This window comes from Mobula hypostoma, chromosome 18, assembly GCF_963921235.1.
Source record: "Mobula hypostoma chromosome 18, sMobHyp1.1, whole genome shotgun sequence".
Lineage (NCBI taxonomy): Eukaryota > Metazoa > Chordata > Chondrichthyes > Myliobatiformes > Myliobatidae > Mobula > Mobula hypostoma.
In genome coordinates this window covers 23,261,513-23,280,658 of record NC_086114.1, presented here as the reverse complement: position 1 = coordinate 23,280,658, position 19,146 = coordinate 23,261,513, and the positions used below count along the sequence as shown (strand labels likewise).

At 42.2% G+C, this 19,146-nt stretch overlaps 1 protein-coding gene across 4 annotated transcripts in view; it reads left to right on the top strand.

Moving 5' to 3' along the window:
* Positions 1-19,146, top strand: part of cdh23 (cadherin-related 23) — a 1,160,360-nt gene that overhangs the window by 428,561 nt on the left and 712,653 nt on the right. For all 4 annotated transcript variants that reach the window (XM_063070587.1, XM_063070586.1, XM_063070590.1 and 1 more), the window contains exon 10: positions 10,469-10,581. In XM_063070587.1, coding sequence (XP_062926657.1) covers positions 10,469-10,581 — 113 coding nt within the window. The remainder of the gene's footprint in view (positions 1-10,468; positions 10,582-19,146) is intronic.

The window sequence follows — 19,146 nt, the reverse complement described above, 5'->3', positions numbered from 1 at the left end:
GTGGAAAAAGCCTGCTTGCATTCACTCTATCTATACCCATCATAATTTTATATACCTCTATCAAATCTCCCCTCATTCTTCTACGCTCCAGGGAATAAAGTCCTAACCTATTCAACCTTTCTCTGTAACTGAGTTTCTCAAGTCCTGGCAACATCCTTGTAAACCTTCTCTGCACTCTTTCAACCTTTTTAATATCTTTCCTGTAATTTGGTGACCAAAACTGAACACAATACTCCAGATGCGGCCTCACCAATGCCTTATACAACCTCATCATAACATTCCAGCTCTTATACTCAATACTTTGAATAATAAAGGGCAATGTACCAAAAGCTCTCTTTACGACCCTATCTACCTGTGACGACACTTTTAGGGAATTTTGTATCTGTATTCCCAGATCCCTCTGTTCCACTGCACTCCTCAGTGCCTTACCATAAACCCTGTATGTTCTACGTTGGTTTGTCCTTCCAACGTGCAATACCTCACACTTGTCAGTATTAAACTCCATCTGCCATTTTTCAGCCCATTTTTCCAGCTGGTCCAAGTCCCTCTGCAGGCTCTGAAAACCTTCCTCACTGTCTACTACACCTCCAATCTTTGTATCATCAGCAAACTTGCTGATCCAATTTACCACATTATCATCCAGATCATTGATATAGATGACAAATAACAATGGACCCAGCACTGATCCCTGTGGCACACCACTAGTCACAGGCCTCCACTCAGAGAAGCAATTTTCTACCACCACTCTCTGGCTTCTTCCATCGAGCCAATGTCCAATCCAATTTACCACCTCTCCATGTATATCTAGCGACTGAATTTTCCTAACCTCCCATGCGGGACCTTGTCAAAGGCCTTACTGAAGTCCATGTAGACAATATCCACTGCCTTCCCTTCATCCACTTTCCTGGTAACTTCCTCGAAAAACTCCAACAGATTGGTCAAACATGACCTACCACGCACAAAGCCATGTTGACTCTCCCTAATAAGCCCCTGTCTATCCAAATGCTTGTAGATTCTGTCTCTTAGTACTCCCTCCAATAACTTACCTACTACTGACGTTAAACTCACCGGCCTATAATTTCCCGGATTACTTTTCGATCCTTTTTTAAACAACGGAACAACATGAGCCACTCTCCAATCCTCCGGCACTTCACCCGTAGACAGCGACATTTTAAATATTCCTGCCAGGGCCCCTGCAATTTCAACACTAGTCTCCTTCAAGGTCCGAGGGAACACCCTGTCAGGTCCCGGGGATTTATCCACTTTAATTTTCCTCAAGACAGCAAGCACCTCCTCCTTTTCAATCTGTACAGTTGCCATGGTCTCACTACTTGATTCCTTCAATTCCATAGATTTCATGCCAGCTTCCTTAGTAAATACAGACGCAAAAAACCTATTTAAGATCTTCCCCATTTCCTTTGGTTCCGCACAAAGCTGACCACTGTGATCTTCAAGAGGACCAATTTTATCCCTTACAATCCTTTTGCTCTTAATATACTTGTAAAAGCTCTTTGGATTATCCTTCACTTTGACTGCCAAGGCAACCTCATGTCTTCTTTTTGCCCTCCTGATTTCTTTCTTAAGTATTTTCTTGCACTTCTTATACTCCTCAAGCACCTGATTTACCCCCTGTTTCCTATACATTTCATACAACTCCCTCTTCTTCTTTATCAGAGTTGCAATATCCCTTGAGAACCAAGGTTCCTTATTCCTATTCAATTTGTCTTTAATCCTGACAGGAACATACAAACTCTGCACTCTCAAAATTTCCTCTTTGAAGGCTTCCCACCTACCAATCACATCTTTGCCAGAGAACAACCTGTCCCAATCCGCGCTTTTTAGATCCTTTCTCATTTCAAATTTGGCCTTCTTCCATTTCAGAACCTCAACCCTAGGACCAGATCTATCCTTGTCCATGATCAAATTGAAACTAATGGCATTATGATCACTGAAACCAAAGTGCTCCCCTACACAGACTTCCGTCACTTGCCCTAATTCGTTTCCTAACAGATCCAATATTGCATCCCCTCTAGTTGGTCCCTCTATATACTGATTTAGAAAACTTTCCTGAACACATTTTACAAACTCTAAACCATCTAGATCCCTAACAGTATGGGAGTTCCAATCAATGTATGGAAAATTAAAATCCCCTACCACCACAACTTTATGTTTCCTGCTGTTGCCTGCTATCTCTCTGCAGATTTGCCCTTCCAAGTCTTGTTGACTATTGGGTGGTCTGTAATACAATCCCACTAACGTGGCCATACCTTTCCTGTTTCTCAGCTCCACCCATAAGGACTCAGTAGACAAGCCCTCTAATCTGTCCTGCCTGAGCACTGCTGTAATATTTTCCCTAACAAGCAATGCTACTCCCCCACCTTTCATTCCTCTGCCTCGATCACATCTGAAACATCGGAACCCCGGAATATTAAGCTGCCAGTCCTGCCCCTCCTGTAGCCAAGTTTCACTCATTGCTACAACATCATAATTCCACATGTCAATCCACGCCCTCAACTCATCGCCTTCCCCGCAATACTCCTAGCATTGAAATATATACACCTCAGAAGATTTTTACCACCACTCACAACCTTTCTATCAGCGGATTTGCTTAAACTTTCAATACCATTTATTTTCACCCCAGCCACACTGTCAGCTCTGGCACTCTGGTTCCCATCCCCCTGCAAATCTAGTTTAAAATCTCCCCAATAGCACTAACAAACCTCCCTGAAAGGATATTGGTCCCCCTGTGGTTCAAATGTAACCTGTCTCTCTTGTACAGGTCCCACCTGCCCCAGAAGAGGTCCCAATGATCCTGAAATCTGAAACCCTGCCCCCTACACCAGTTCCTCAGCCACTTGTTCCTCCTCCAGAGCATCCTATTCCTACCCTCACTGGCACCTAGCACAGGTAGCAATCCTGAGATTACCACCCTTGAGGTCCTGCTTTTGAACTTCCTACCAAGCTCTCTATACTCACTGTCCAGAACCTCTTCACTCTTCCTTGCTATGTCATTGGTGCTTATGTGCACCACGACATCTGGCTGGTCATCCTCCCACTTCAGAATGTCATGCAATCGATCAGAGACATCCTTGACCCTGGCACCTGGGAGGCAACAAACCATCCTGGATTCTCTGTCACGACCACAGAACCTCCTATCTGCACCTCTAACTATCGAGTCCCCTATCACTACCGCTCTCCTCTTTTCCCCCCTCCCTTCTGCACTGCAGAGCCAGACTAGTCCCAGGTAAGTCATCCCCCCCAACAGTATCCAATGCGGTATACTTGTTGCTGAGGGGAATGGCCACAGGGGAACCCTGCTCTGCCTGCCCTTTCCTCTTCCCTCGCCTGACAGTGACCCCATTTCCTGTCCTCTGCTCCTTTGGCGTAATTACCTCCCTGTAGCTACGATCTATAATCTCCTCATTCTCCCGAATGATCCGCAGGTCATCCAGCTCCTGCTCCAGTTCCCTAACGCGGTTTGTCAGGAGCTGCAGCTGGATGCACTTCTTGCAGGTGTCGTTGTCAGGGACACCAGAGGGCTCCCTGACTTCCCACATCCTGCAAGAGGAGCATTCCAACATCCTGCCTGGCATTCTCCCTACGCTAGACAATCTGAACAAAAAACTTACTGGAACCTACCCTGGCCTGTGCCTGTTCTCGCCGAAGCCTGTTTGAGCCAAAGCCGCCCCACTCTGACTCAGTCCACTCCGACGATAGCCGCTACAACGATGGCCACTGTATATGGTGGTCTGCTTTTTAAACCTTGGCACGCTACGTCACGCGCCTGCGCAGTGCAGACCCTTCTCCCCGAGCAGTTCTTTAAAAAAAAATGACTTTTTCGACCCGAAAATCTTCCTATGTGGCAGCTCTTTGTGATCTCAAGGTTAAAGACTATTTCTGTTTGATGGACCCAGCAGAGACTGGGTCAGGAAGGCCAAGCCATAGCGAAGTAGCACAGGGGAGGTGCTGACACTATTTGCCTTCCCCTCCTGTTCGCAGCTACTACGTCTTCTCTTAATGTCACAAAGGAGTTTCCATTAGACTCACTGGTGTGCTCAAGCACAGGTGTAAGCAACATAGTTTTAATATTCATTAGATCAATACAAGGTAATGTTGCAGCTCTATAAAAACTTGGTTAGACCACACTTGGAGTATTGTGTTCAGTTCTGGTCATCTCATTATCGGAAGGATGTGGAAGCTTTAGAGTGGGTGCAGAGGAAACTTCCTAGGATGCTACCTGGATTGGAAGGCATTTCTTATGAGGGTTGGTTAATCAATGAGCTAGGGCTTTCCACTTTGGACGAAGAATGTTGAGAGGTGACAGGATGATGAGAAGCATAGATTGAGTGGACAGCTGGAGACTTTTTCCCAGGCTGGAGAGGGCTAATACAAAGGGGCATAATTTTAAAGTGATTGGATGAAAGTATAGGGGGGAAGTCAGAAGTAAGGTTTTTATGGAGTGGTGGGTACATGTGCAAGGGTTGGTGATGGATGAAGATATGATAGAGGTATTTAAGAGTCTCTTTGATAGGCGCATGGATGATAGAAAAATGGAGGCTAAGTGGGAGGGAAAGGTTAGATTGATCTTGGAGTAAGTTAAAAGATCGGCACAATATCATGTGCTGAAGGGCCTGTACTGTGCTGTAATGTTCTATGTTCCATAACAACATCAGAAAATAGGAGCAGCAATAGGCCACTTGTCTCTGCAAGCTTCCCCCACCATTCAATACGATCATGTTTGAACTTCCCCAGACCTCAACTCTTCTGTGCCATTTCCTGATTGCCTTCAGTACCCCAGTCTTTCAGAACTTTATCTGCTGCTTCTTTAAATACTCCCAATGACTTGGCCTCCAAGAACTTCCAAGATTCACCACCCACTTCAAAACAAGGTTCTTATGCATTTCAGTTTTGAGTGACTGCCCGCTAATCTTAAAACTAATGAGAATAAGAGTTCCAGAAAGACAACATTTGAAAAATTCAAATAAAGCAAGTAAAGTTAGGGGGAGAAAGCCTTTCCAACATCTTGAAATAAAGTACCTTTTATGTAGTTAATAAATGTACATCAAATTAGACATGAAATATTTGAACAGATGTTCACAACTATAGTGGGGATTAAGTTTAAGGTGTGTTATAAAAGAAAAGTTCAGTACAAAGGTTTAGTGAAAGAATTCCTGTGCTTAAGGATCTCGGCAGCTAAATGCATGGAGACCAATGGTAAAGTGATTAAAACCGGGAGGTGCAAGTGGCTGGATTTGGAAGATTACAGAGAGCTTGAACATGGGGAGATGTGAGTATGCCTTAGTTGGGCAAATGCTGGACAGAGGGTTGTGGGTCAAGCCACACTCTGGAGACTTGAAAACCAAACTCCAGACTGACTTCCCTCAAAGCAATCCTGAGAGATCACTGCACTGTCAGAGGTCCGTCCCTTGGAAGAGAATTTTCAACTCGGGCTCCGACTTGCCACTGGTGAATAACAGAGCAATACTTCATAAAGAAGCAGAGTTTCCCCTGCTGCTAACACTTGTCCTTCAGCCAGCATCACAAAATCAGCTCATTTAGTTATAGGGAATTTACAGTGTACATGTTGTGTTTCTTGTGTTACGAGTGGTGCAAGGTACTAAAATGCAAACCTTTCTGTTAAAGTTGCTACATGAATCAGGTTTATTATCACTGACATATGTCATGCAGTACAGTGCAATACATGAAGTATTTTACAATAATATATATATATTTAAATAAGTAATGCTAAAAGAGCAAAAGTAGTTGTTGCTTCAAATGGGCTTAGAAATCAAAGGTTGCCAGTGATGTTTGACGTGTGTGAAAAATGCTGTCTCATGACAGTAAAATAGCTCTCCCCTATTTCATTGAATAGCCATCTATTGGGGCTATTTAAAAGTTCAAAGTAAATTTATTATCAAAGGACATGTATGTCACCGTATACTACCCTGAGATTACCAAATTTACCAGATTTACCAAATTTCCCTCGGAATTAATAAAGTATATCTATCTATCTATTTATTAATTTTTTGCAAGTATTTACAGTAGATATAAAGAAATACAATAGAATCAATGAAAAATTACACACAAAGACTGATCAGCAACCGATGTGTAAAACAAGAAAAGCTTGCGCAAATACCAAAAAAAAGAAATAGTATATAAATAAATAATGCTGAGAACATGAGTTATAGAGTCCTTGGAAGTGAGTCCATAGATTGTGGAGTTAGTTGAGAGTTGAGGTGAGTGAAGTTATCCATGCTGGTTCAGGAGCCTGATGGTTGAGGGATAATAGCTATTCCTGTACCTAGTGGTATGGAACCTATGGCTCATATGCTCCTTCTTAATGATAGCAGTGAGAAGAGAGCATGGCCTGGACAATGGGGGTCCTTGATGATGGTTGCTGATTTCTTGTGGCAGCATGCCTTGTAGACGTGCTCAATGGTGGGGTGGGCTTTTCCTGCCCATTGCATCCATACCTGTTGAAAAAGAGCAAGGCAGATTTAGGCAGTGACTTCTGGAGGTTACTGCTCTTCAGGAACCTGTTGCAAATGTGCTGAAGGTTTCTGCCTCCTGACCCTCATTTCCCCTGAAGGTTTTGACCAATTACCTGAAATTACTGATCCAGTATTATTATTTGTGTTGCTCATTGGGTATTGAGATTCCTGGTGCAGTGCCTTACACTTGGAACAAATTTTAGTATATACTGGGTTTACATGAAGACTTGCACCTGTACTGCTATATGTATTTCAAAGTGCTAAGCGTATCTCTTCTCTGCCACTTTTGCTGGTTACCATTTTGCCTAGTTTCTCATGTTGCCAGCAGGAAATTTATCAATTGACGAGAACTCACTCTTAATTGCGAATTTTCAGAGTAATCAAACCTTCCTCTCCTTGTTCTTATCATTGATAAACTCCCTCTTCACTACATCTGTAGTTGCTATCAGCAAATAATGATTATAAGCAAAGCGTTACTTTCTAAACAGTACAGTGCCAGTGCAGAGGCTGAAAATGTAATAACTATAGCAACTACCTGCCATGATTTCAAGATGTCCCAAAAATGCTTAACAGAAAATAAAATACTTTGAAGTTAAAAGCAAGGCAGTAATTTTCAGTGGCACAGTCGAGCAGGTTGTAGAGACACTCTGGCAAGCAAGATTCAATCTTGACCTTCGGCGCTGTCTCTGTGGAGTTTGCAGTTCTCTTGTGAACACATGGATTTACTCGAGGTACTGTGGATTCCTTCCATGAGCTAGAAATGTGTAGGCTGTTGGGCTGCTTGGCCATTGTAAATGGCTCCTAGTGTGCAGGGAACTGTTGGAATATGGGGGGAGGTACTGATGGGGAACTTTGAAATGATAAAATACAATAGGGTAGGAACTCAGCAGGTCAGGCAGTATTTATGGAAAAGAGTAAACGGTGGACATTTCGGGCCAAGACCCTTCTTCAGGACTGAGAAGGAAGGGGGAAGGTACCAGAATAAAAAAAGGTGGGGGAAGGAGAAGGAGGCTAGCTGTATGGTGATAGGTGAAGCCAGGTGGTTGGGAAAGGTCAAGGGCTGGAGAAGAAAGAATTTGATAGGAGAGAAGAGTGGACAATAGGGGAAAGGGAAGGAGGAGGGGACCCAGGGGGAAGTAATAGGCAGGTGAGAAGAAGTGAAAGGTCAGAGTGGGGAATAGAGGAAGGGAGAGGGAGAAATGTGTTTACTGGAAGGTGACATTGATATTCATGCCATTAGATTGGAGTTACCCAGGCAGTATATAAGGTGTTGCTCCTCCACCCTGAGGGTGGGCTTATCTTGGCACAAGAGAAGACCACGGATTGACAAATTGGAAAGGGAGAAATGGGTGTCTGATGATTGGTGTTCATGATGGACCAGAGGGCCTGTTTTTATGTACAGCCCCGTGACTCTTAATTTGTGCACAGCAGATCCCACGGACTATACTGGGATGACAACCCACTAATCTGTTTTCATGGTGTTGATTCAAGGGGAAGTACGCTGTCCAAAGCCTCACCTTTCTTGGGAGTCTTGGACTGTTTAATTGGGAAGGACCTGCTTTTGACAAGGCAGCTCTCTATCCACTGGGACTCAGTGAGAATGTTACTAAAAAGATTTTTGTAGTCAAATTTCTATCAGGATAGAAACTCCTAACAGTGAAGAGAGTAACTATCAACAAAGGAACAGAGATCATGGATAGCCTGAAACATGTTATTGTTGATGGCTCAGAAGAGATTTTCTCCTTTATCATTATTTTAATTGACATTAATATTTTAATTCACATTAGATGAATATTTTAATTCCAATTCATTCTAACATATAAATATTTCAAACATATTAGTATTAGTTTATTATTGTCACATGTACTAAGATACAGTGAAAAGCTTGTCTTGCATACTGTTTATAAAAATCAAATCATTACACAGTGCCTTAAGCTAGAGTAAGGTAAAACAATAACACTGCAGAAAAGCTACTGAAAAAATGCAGTGCAGGTAAATAGTAAAGTGCAAGATTGTGACAAAGTAGATCATGAGACCAAGAATCCATCTTACAGTACAAGAGGTCATTTCAATAGTCTGATAGCAGTGGGATAGAATCTCTGCTTAAGTTAAGTGATTCTTGCTTTCAAGTTTTTATATCTTCTGCCTGAAGGGAGAGGGGAAAAGAGAGAATGTCAAGGATGAGTAGGGTCTTTGATCATGCTGGCTGGTTTACTGAGGGACCGAGAAGTATAAACAGAGGAGATAGAGGGGAGGCTGGTTCCTGCGATGTGCTGAGCTGCATCCACAACTCTTTGCCACTTCTTGTAGTCACTTGCAGAGTAGTTGCCATACCAAGCTGTTACGCATCCAGACAGTAAGCTTTCTATTGTGTGTTGATAAAAGTTGATGGGGACATGCTGAATTTCTTTAGCTTCCTGAGGAAGTAGAGGAGTTGGTGAGGTTTCTTGATTGTCACATCATTGTGGTTGGATCAGGACATTGGCTATCACCAGGCTATCAATGATGTTCACTCCTGGGAACTTCAAGCTCTCAACCTTCTCAACCTCAACACCATTGACATAGACAGGAGCATGTGCATTACCCACCATCCTTTTCTGAAGTAAATGACTCCGTTTGACATTGAGGGAAAGGTTGTTGTCATGGCATCATGTCACTGAGCTCTCTATTTCATTACCTATGATCATAAGCATTTTTAAATAAGTAAAAGGCCTAAGCTATCACACGGCTATCCAGGTGTACATGGGTGGGTTCTCAGGATCTGCTGCCTGAAGGCTGGTCACCACTCTTGGATTCCTCCACCTTCCACAGTTGCCATGGCAACGAGGACATGACAGCTAAGTGCCAACAGGATGGGGAGTGAGGTGAAGAAATTCTAAGCATGGGTTGAATTGAATACAATCCAGCCTTGTGTTTCATATTGAAAACATTACGTCAAACTTTGAAAAGTCAGACATAAAAGTAAGTATAAGGCCAGGGCGAGAGAATGGAACAAATAAGAGAAGTGTGCTTGGATGTACTATCGAAGTGATAACTGCCAGTTGGGATCATAGAGAAGATTTACAGTGTATTACATTTGTAATCATATTCATTGTTAAACTGGACAGCATGAAGCATTAATGTGACTAAGCTTCAGGGACTTGGGAGCCTCAGGTTTAATTTCTTTGCTGACTTCATCTTTAATGTATTGATTGATGGAGGAGAAGATACAGTATGAAGGGAAATTAGGAAGAGATAATTAAATTAATATGGGAAGAAGGTCTTGGAAGAAGCAAATCGTGACTGAGGATAACAGAGTGTCAGAATAAATAGGAGAAGGTTAACATAAAACTGGGTGGAAAGCAGTGCTAAGGGGCTGATAGTGTGGGCTATTTAATGGCTCAAAATTAAAGTTATGTTGCCGGTGGTTTCCATTTGGCTCATTGTAACGTGGCTGGGTCTCTAGCCCCTGGGTTACGTGTGATTGAGTTAAGAATTTGTAATTTCATGGAAACGGTGCGCTTAAACTGACCTTGAGCAGAAGTTTCAAACTATTCTGATTTTGCTGGGTGTGATTTCATGCTTACAAAGCAGCATTGTGAGTTTAATGAAGTGAATTCACCTTCTAAATGAGGTGAAGCTACTTAACATGTTCGCACCAATGTTACTGTATCGAGGTGGCATCTCCCATCAGACAACAAATGGTGAAGTAATGAATAGATTGGGTATTTTCTGTTAAAAAATTATTAGTTTATTTTAATTTTCAAGTTTCACTTCTTTACCTTGACAAAAGCATCATTATATGCCCAAATCCAAAGTATTAAGCATTTAGAATAATCTTATTCCTCGATTAGATGAGCACATTACTCAAATAGATCTAACAAAAATGGCTATAGTGTGTTTGAAAGTAGATAATAAGATAATGGAAATTTATTGAATGTGCTTTGCTTGCTTATTTGCTTTGGCCAAATAACCTACTGGGATGTTTATTTTTACAGGTAACACCAACAGCATCTTTGCTTTAGATTACATCAGTGGAGCCTTAACTCTTAATGGCCCTCTGGATCGAGAAAACCCCCTCTACAGCTCGGGGTTCACATTGACCGTGAGGGTGAGTGACTCCAGTTCAGAGTTTTCCATGAAGAAAATTCAGTGGGATTCAGTGCCCAAGAATGGTCTTAAACACCCGGGTCACCCTGTCTGCTGTATCAGGTGGGAAACAAAATGAACACAAGATATTTCACCAAGACAGGGACACAGACTGCAGATGCCAGAATCTGCAGAACCAAACAAGAACCTGGAGGAACTCATGGTCTGGTAACGTCTGTGGAGGAAAATGTACTGTCATGCATGGGTCGAGACCATCTGGACTGAAAGATAGAGGGGAGATTGCCAGAGCAAGAAGTGAAGGAAAGGGATAGATTCAGGTGATGAGGGGTAATAGGCAAACGGGGGAGATGAGATTAGAAATAGTGACAGAAACTGGAAAGTTTTCATATCAGCGATTCCCCCCTCCATCTTTCAGTCCAGCTGAAGGGTCCAAAAAGCAATGTTGGTTGTTCATTTCCCTTTACAATTATCTGAAGTGCTGAGTTTCTCTAGCATCTTCTTTGTTGCTCCATAACTCCGCCAGATCTTTTTGTGGCTTCTGAAATAGGCCTGATTTGATTGTCTTTCGTATAGTGAGATAAACATGCAAATATTTGAATTAGGGGCCCATTGGCCCCGTTCCATCATTCATGAAGATCACAACTAATCTGATTGTGAGTACATTCTCATGTGCTTGTGCTAACATTTCACATTCTTTCTAACCAAGTATCTATCTATGCCTTCAGGTACTCAAAGACCACTTCCATCACCCTTTGTGGAAGAGAGTTAAAGACTCACGATCCTTAGTAAAGTGCCTCATCTGTCACTTAGCCGTTAACCCAAATTCAAGATCCTTCCATGAAAGGAAGCACCTTGTATATTTCAATCAATTTGCCTTTCACTCTTCCACACTTCAGCAGGTATGAGGCGAGTCCACCCGATTTTACTCATAATTTGCCCATTCCAGTTATCAACCCAGTAATCCTTCTCTGAATGGCTACTAAAGGATTGACATTCCCCTCGATGTGTTGTCTTACCAGTGTCTTACTGCTTGTAAATGAAGCATACCCTCACTACTTTTGCATTAAACCCCCTCACAAAAAATGATAACTTTCCTAATTACTTGCTGTACCTGCACATTGGCCTTTTGTGAATGGTACATCAGGAAGTTCACTTTCAATTGCTTGGGTTAAATGTGCCGTACAGTATCAACTGCATACTCAGGTTCTGCAGCCCAATTCTGTTAAATTCAGAAGAGTATCACATACAGAATATGATCAAATTGCGTGATTACCTGGGGGCTAATATCTATGCTGGTTATTGCATTGCAACATTTAACTGTATTTCAAGGTGTGTCTACAGATGAACACGTTTAAAAACAGGTGCACCAAATGTACTACAGAAGCTTGAAGTATTAATTTTAAAGTAAAATTTTCTATAGTTTTAACAAATAAATTAATCCATTTATTTATCACTTCAGCACTATTGTTTGACAGTTGCATGTCATTATTGCAACTATTTGCTTATAATTCAAGTGTCTTAATTAGCTTGGATCTGTTCTAAAACTTGAGCAAGTTAAGGAAAGATTGGCATGCGCTAATTGCCATGATTTGGAATCGTGATGCTTTCAAATCAGAGCTGTGAAAATTGTCAGCTGGAAATAGTTCTGCTCTTGTTTTGCCAAGATCAATGTGTGCTGGTGGTCAGATTTCTTTGCAAGGCTAGATTGGATTTGAAAGGGTTCCAGAAGAAAACAGGAGTCTGATTATCATGTAAGACCTCGTTGATACTTTGGATCAAAAGCCTGTCTCAGGAAATTCCTGATGCAGAGCTTCAACTTGAAATGTCCTTTCCTTCCACAGATGCTGCTCAACCCGCTGAGTTCCCCCAGCAGACTGCTTGTAACACCAAAATTTTTATTTCACAGATTGTCATCATGGAGACCATTATTCCCGTGCAGGTCTCCAAGAGAGCTATTTGCTTACTCCTATTCTCATGTTTTACCATCTTATCTTTAAAGGTTTATTATAAATTATATATTTAACCCATGCATTCCCAATCATTCTGATTCTACTTCCATTACTTTTCTAACGAAGCATTCGGTATGCTCTGCATAGAATGGACCAGTGGCACAGTAGGTAATGTACAGCTTCAGTGTACTAGGTTCAATCCTGATCCCAGATGTTCTGTGTGGATTTCCATTTCTTCCGGTGGCTGCTCAAGTTTCTTCTGGGTGTTCCAGTTTCACCCACTATCCCAACAACAAGTTGATTGGCCCTCTAACATTACTCCTCATGTTGGTGGATGGCAGGAGAGTCCAGGGGCATTTGATGGGCTTGTGAGAGAGAGGTGGCATGGAAATGTGGTGGGTGGTGTGGTGGGAGATGGGAGGGAGACTGATGAGAACGCCCTGAGAGCCAGCAGAGACCTGATCATCTGTATCCCATGTAATTCATTTTCCCTTAGTCCCATGACATATGAACCTCTTCAATCAATGTGGTTCCATATACTTGCATTATCATTCACCATTATGGCTTATCTGTGCTTTGGCCTAAACTCTAATTCCCCTTTAGCTTTTAATAGACCACAAATCTTGGCTTTAAATAAGCTTAATGACTGGACATCCACAGTTGCCTAGAGTAGAAAAATCCAAAGATTCACAGCACCTCAAGACAAGAAATTCATTTTAATTCTGATATTCTTTCTCCATGTTTTAGACTGCCTGAGTACACCACTGTCCCAACCCCAGCCACAGGACACATCCTTACAGATTTTGCTTCACAAGGCTCCTCAAAATCTTCTGCAATTTACTGGGAGCACTTGAACAATGAGAGTAAGCCCTTGCTTAATCTTCTCTTCCTCCCAGTCCTCCACTGTGTTTTGTTGATAGACACAGAGGGCAACCCATTCACCCTCCCGGAATCCAGCCCAGGCATGGATCTGGAAACCAGGGTACTTAATGAAGACTTCAACACTTAGATCTCCACAAGCAGATCCACGCAGCCAGCACTGTGAGTCTAGTTGCTCAAAACAGATGTTTTGGAAGTTTTCACCCCTTGTGTTTTGTTGTTCATATTAACTGTGTTATTTCTGTAATCCTCACATGATTCCATTGCTAATTTTATTGACCTTTTTGTCAAGACCGAAAATATGAGCATCTGTACCGAAAGCTACTAAAATTTGATACCAGGGCCCCAGAGCGAACAGGATGTGTTGCTATAGTTCCACTCCACACCATTTGTTGGAAATTGTGAAAGCCAAAACATGAAATATACTTCCAGTCTTTAATCTTATCTCAGATGTTTCCATTTAATATCAGAGAATGTATATATTATACAGCCTGAAATTCTTCCTCTTCAAAGACATCCATGAAAAGCAGAAAAGTACCACAAAGAATGAGTAGCAGTAAAAAGGTTAGAACCCCGACACCCCCTTCTCCCCCTCCCACACACAAGTAGCAGCAAAGCATCAACTCTCCCCCTCCCCCGCTTATTTCAGCAAAAAGAATCTGCATCCACCAAGCAAGCAAAGGCAAAGCCCTCAAGAGAGATCATGATCTACAATACAATAAAAATTGATCATTCACCCCAACAAATTTGACATGCCACAGGCTCTCTCTTACTAATAAAGAGGTGTCACCCAGCAAGAGGGAAGACTAACAAAACAAAAAGCAACTCGATGATTGTGATGTTAAAGTCTGCCATGTCACTTTTTTTCCCCTGAGTTCTCTGACTTGGCAATCAGCAGCAAACTCTCCCCCACCGTTGAATGAAAGAGAGAGTGATCCAAGTACAGGGGGCTCCAACAGCTGATATGCTGTTTGTGATGAGATCTTTTCTCCCACGGGGCTTCATTCGGTGACACCAACATAGAATTGGCTCATCCTCAGGGCCACAGAGCCTCAGAACCCTGAAGATGTGTACGTTTTCCAGGCCGCATCCTTGCAACATCAATAAATGGCTGATTGGTGATTCCTGGGAGCGGGAACCGTTGCTGTAAAGAACCGCAGCTTGAGTGCAGTTGCAGATCAAGGACTCTGACAGGACCCCATCTACTTTGAAAAGGAAAAATAAGAGACATTAAAGGAAGATGTTAAACTGTTTTCACAGATGAGCTCGAAGAAGCTGATCTCTGGCACCATCGTAGTTCTGCCTGCATACGATTCTGAAGACTAGTCTTGACCCATGGATGCTCTCTGTCCTGCAGAGTTACTCCAGCATTTTGTCTGTTTCTCTGCAAGAACATGATGGGCTGAGTGCCCTCCTTTGTGCTGGAAATATCTAAGCCTGAGTTTTATCATGTTGATTCCTTGATCTAAAGGCATCCGTTAGTCTTGCGAGACCATGGATCTGCACCCATGATTGGGCAAGGTTGTATGGAAGACCAGCAGTTGCCCATGTTGCAAGTCTCCCCTCTCCATGACACCAATGTTGTCCAAGGGAAGGGCATTAGGACCCATACAGCTTGGCACTGGTGTCGTCGCAGAGCAATGTGTGATTAAGTGCCTTGCTCAAGGACACAACACGTTGCCTCGGCTGGTGCTTGAACTCACGACCTTCAGGTCGCTAGTCCAATGCCTTAACCACTTGGCCACGTGCCCACACCTAAATCATTTATATACAGCATAAAAAGAAGTGGTCCCAACATTCACCCCTGTGGAACACCTCTAGTCACTAGCAGCCAACCAGAAAAGGATCCTTTTATTCCCACTCACTACCTCCTACTAATCAGCCAATGCTCTAACCATGTTAGTAACTTTCCTGTAATACCATGGGCTTTTAACTTGGTAAGCAGCCTCATGTGTGGCACCTTATCAAAGGCCTTCTGAAAGTCCAAATATACAACATCCACTGCATCCCCTTTATCTATCCTACTTGTAATCTCCTCAAAGAATTCCAACAGGTTTGTTAGGTAGGATTTTCCCTGAAGGAAATCATGCTGACCTTGTACTATCTTGTTTTGTGTCACAAAGTACTTCATCATCTTATCCTTGACAATTGACTCTAACTTCTTCCCAACCACTGAGGTCAGGCTAACTGGTCTGAACACAATATGCCAAATTCAGCCTCACCAATGTCTTGTACCTGAAAAAAAAAGTTTATAAAGCAAGCAGTTTATTTGATGCTGCTAATTTTTCAACAAGCTTTTAAATAATATGTGAATAAATAAATAGGCAAGGTATGTTACGTTGGTACATTATCTGTGCTCTCAGACTTCTTTGTAACTCCATTACAATGCGATGGTGGATATTAACATTCATTCAACTCATGAGCTCTTGATGTGTCTCCTGGGCAGCTTTTTAAGGCTGGGATTTGAGCAAAGCATTTCCTTCTCATTAGACTGTTCTTTTCTGGCATTAAGTACTTTGTTCTATATTGATGGACATGTTTAATGTGCTGCTTTAGGATGCACCAATCTATAAACGTTTATCAGGAGCTGTAATTACTGAAGTCCATGAGCTGATGTATGCAAATCTTTAGCTGTAAAACACACTTGGACCACATACAGTCCATGTGGAAACAGTATTGCATCTCTTTAAAATAAAGAGCAATTCAGGGAACTCATTAAAACACCAACACTTCAGGAAGGAAAAGAATGGATATGCTATCAATGACTGCAAACACCTGATTTTTATTCTGAGCTGTCTATCCAAGAAATCATAATTAAAGCTGCCAGCACATTAATGTGTAAGACATTAAGCTCTTAATATCCAACTATAATGATTCTTTAATCCAGCATTAACTTTAAAAAGGATTTTGTATATTTTTAAATTTTGGAGCTAAGTAGGATAATTTAAATATAAACAACATTTATCTACTTTCTGCTTGTCTGCTATCTATTTATTTCTGTGAAGTCATACCTTCTTTTTCTTCTAGTCTACATGCGTCTGTTAGTGTTTCCATCGTCGTATGGTCTCCTGCCTGTTCCTCCTGTGTACCATTCCAAGTAAAAATTACATTTGGGTTCCACCAACTACAGTAATTCCACCCTCATTAAAATTTTGCTATCTGATCCAAGAGGCCATGGCATGGTCTGATTTCCAGGACCCAGTTGTGTCTCTTAATCCTCAAGTTCTTGATGACAGGATGCCTCTCAGATACATGGCCTAAGGATTCATTAGTGGATTAGCATCTACTGCACAGCCTGTCCGTGTCTAGTTTGGCCATAACAATACAATTCTTCACCAACTGGTGTTCGTTCCAAATTGTAGGGCATTGATAACATCGGACTGGGGAATAAAAATAAATGCTTTCCTTCAGTTGCTAGAAATAGAATCTTACTTAAAATACTGACACTGCTACCCAGATGGGTGACCCAGCCCAGGTTACATATTCAATGTCCTGCAATTTATTGGATGCTACTGGGTGACTCTCATTGACCAGATAGTCCAGATCCTGCTTTGCATGTGAATATGGGGTGATGATGATCACTGTGTCATTATCCAGCAGCAAGATGCACTGAAACTAATCTGCCACAGTTGGGACTTTGGCAATGCCCAGTTATGGAACGTTACCTCTTGTAATACACTGACACACCTCTAGTTCACTTTCTTTAAAGATATTATGAAGTAGCGTGATAACTTTTCTAGTGAATCAGGTTTGCTTAAAGCAGGGGTCCCCAACCTTTTTTGCACTGCGGACCGTTTAATATTAACAATATTCTTATGGACCGTCCGACCGGGGGTGGTTGGGGGTGGTGTTCAAGTAGGGTTAAACTCACCTCAACATGTCTTTTACAGTTAGGGTTGCCAACTTTCGCACTCCCAAATAAGGGACAAAATTAGCAGTCAGATCCCAGGACACTTGCGTTTACCCCAGAAAGACTACCATGACCATGATGCCTTGTGCGGGCACCTGTGTGTGCATGCGTGACGTGCGCATGTGTGTATGTGCCGATTTTTTTCCCCCACAAATCAGTTTTGCCTTAATCTCCCCGACTATACTGTACATACATTATTTCTACTTTATATAGGCTGTGTATTTATCGTATCATTCTTGCTTTTACTATATGTTAGTGTTACTCTCGGTTTTATGTGTAATTTGGTATGATTTATTAGGTTATTTTTTGGGTCTGAAAACGCTCAAAAATTTTTCCCATATAAATTAATGGTAATTGCTTCTTCGCTTCACGCCATTTCGGCACAAAAGGTTTCATACGAACGCTCTACCTTAGCGGGGGAAATACGGGACAAGGGTGGTCCCGTATGGGACAAACCAATTTAGCCCAATATACGGGATGTCCCAGCTAATACGGGACCGTTGGCAACCCTATGTTCAAGTTCAACAGTGCGTGACAGGGAATGAGGAAAGGTGCAGCTGACTCATATTGTTTCCTCGTGGCCCGGTAGCATTTGCTTTGCTGCCCGGTACTGGTCCGTGACCCAGTGGTTGGGGACCGCTGGCTTAAAAGGAGCACTGAAAACCAGGCATTGCTGTAATTAAAGGGAGCATGAGAAATGTGGTCCTGGAGGGTTTATAAAGGAGTGCAGGATACTGGGCCCAGTGACTTCTCAGAGAATGTGGAAAACTGAATTCAGTGAAACATTTGCCAAATCTTTGGATTTCTGAACAATGGGACAGAGTTCCATTGCATCTGTATGTCTGACTGGAACTGCTTGTGCTTTTTACATCCCCAGCTGTCTGTATCTTTAATTATCATTCCTATTTGTGTTAATTCACCTATTCTTTTCCATCAGTGTGTTCAGCTATATCTGTGCATTGATGTGCAGCTTATGGGTTACTTATCCACGTCAATCCGTTTATCTAAGTTTCTGTGTTTTATCCATGCAATGATTTTATGTACTGAAGTTTATCGCCTTCAGTTTTCTTGGAAGAGCCTTCCCTTTCAGCTTTGACATCCAAGGCTCTTTGCATCTGAAATAATGCAGATATGGCTGACAAAGTTTGCACAGCAATTTCCTTAAGCAACAGTCCAGTAAATTTCATTTAGTACTGTTAATTGAGGAATAACCATTAGCCAGAAATGATGGAGAACTCCCTTACTGATGTTTGATGAAGTGCAGTGAGTTCTTGGGATGAAATACTGCACACACAAGAAGTAGTGCCTGTGGCAACTCAGCATTCCCTCAGTATATCGGTGGATTTTCAGCAGAGCATCTTGTGTCTTGTTCCATTCACTGAGATTAGAATCCACAACTCTTCTGACATTCAACCATAACCAATAGTCAACTGTATTTGCTAATGTTTGGGTGACAGTGGGGTATTCCTCCAGGAAGCCTGCTCCGAAACATCTCTAGCTGCCTGCAATAGATGCTGCATCAGATCAATTAAACACAGTCAGTGCACATGAGCAATTATTGGCAATTCTGCAGTCCTTGCAAAAGGCCTGAGGAAATGCAGATTCAGATTCAGTGGAACTCCATTTGTGCCTATTCAACACTGGACCAATTGGCTATAATTTCCCTGCAGAGCCCTGAAACGCTTGTAAACCATAAATATAGCTGTTCATTCCTGTAGGAATGGAATTCAGAAGGGGCCTGGTCTCTGGCTGTTTCATGAATCACAACAACCTGACCCTGTGCAGATAGCAGAACTAACAAAGTGAAACTCACTCAGTGGTTGAAAAC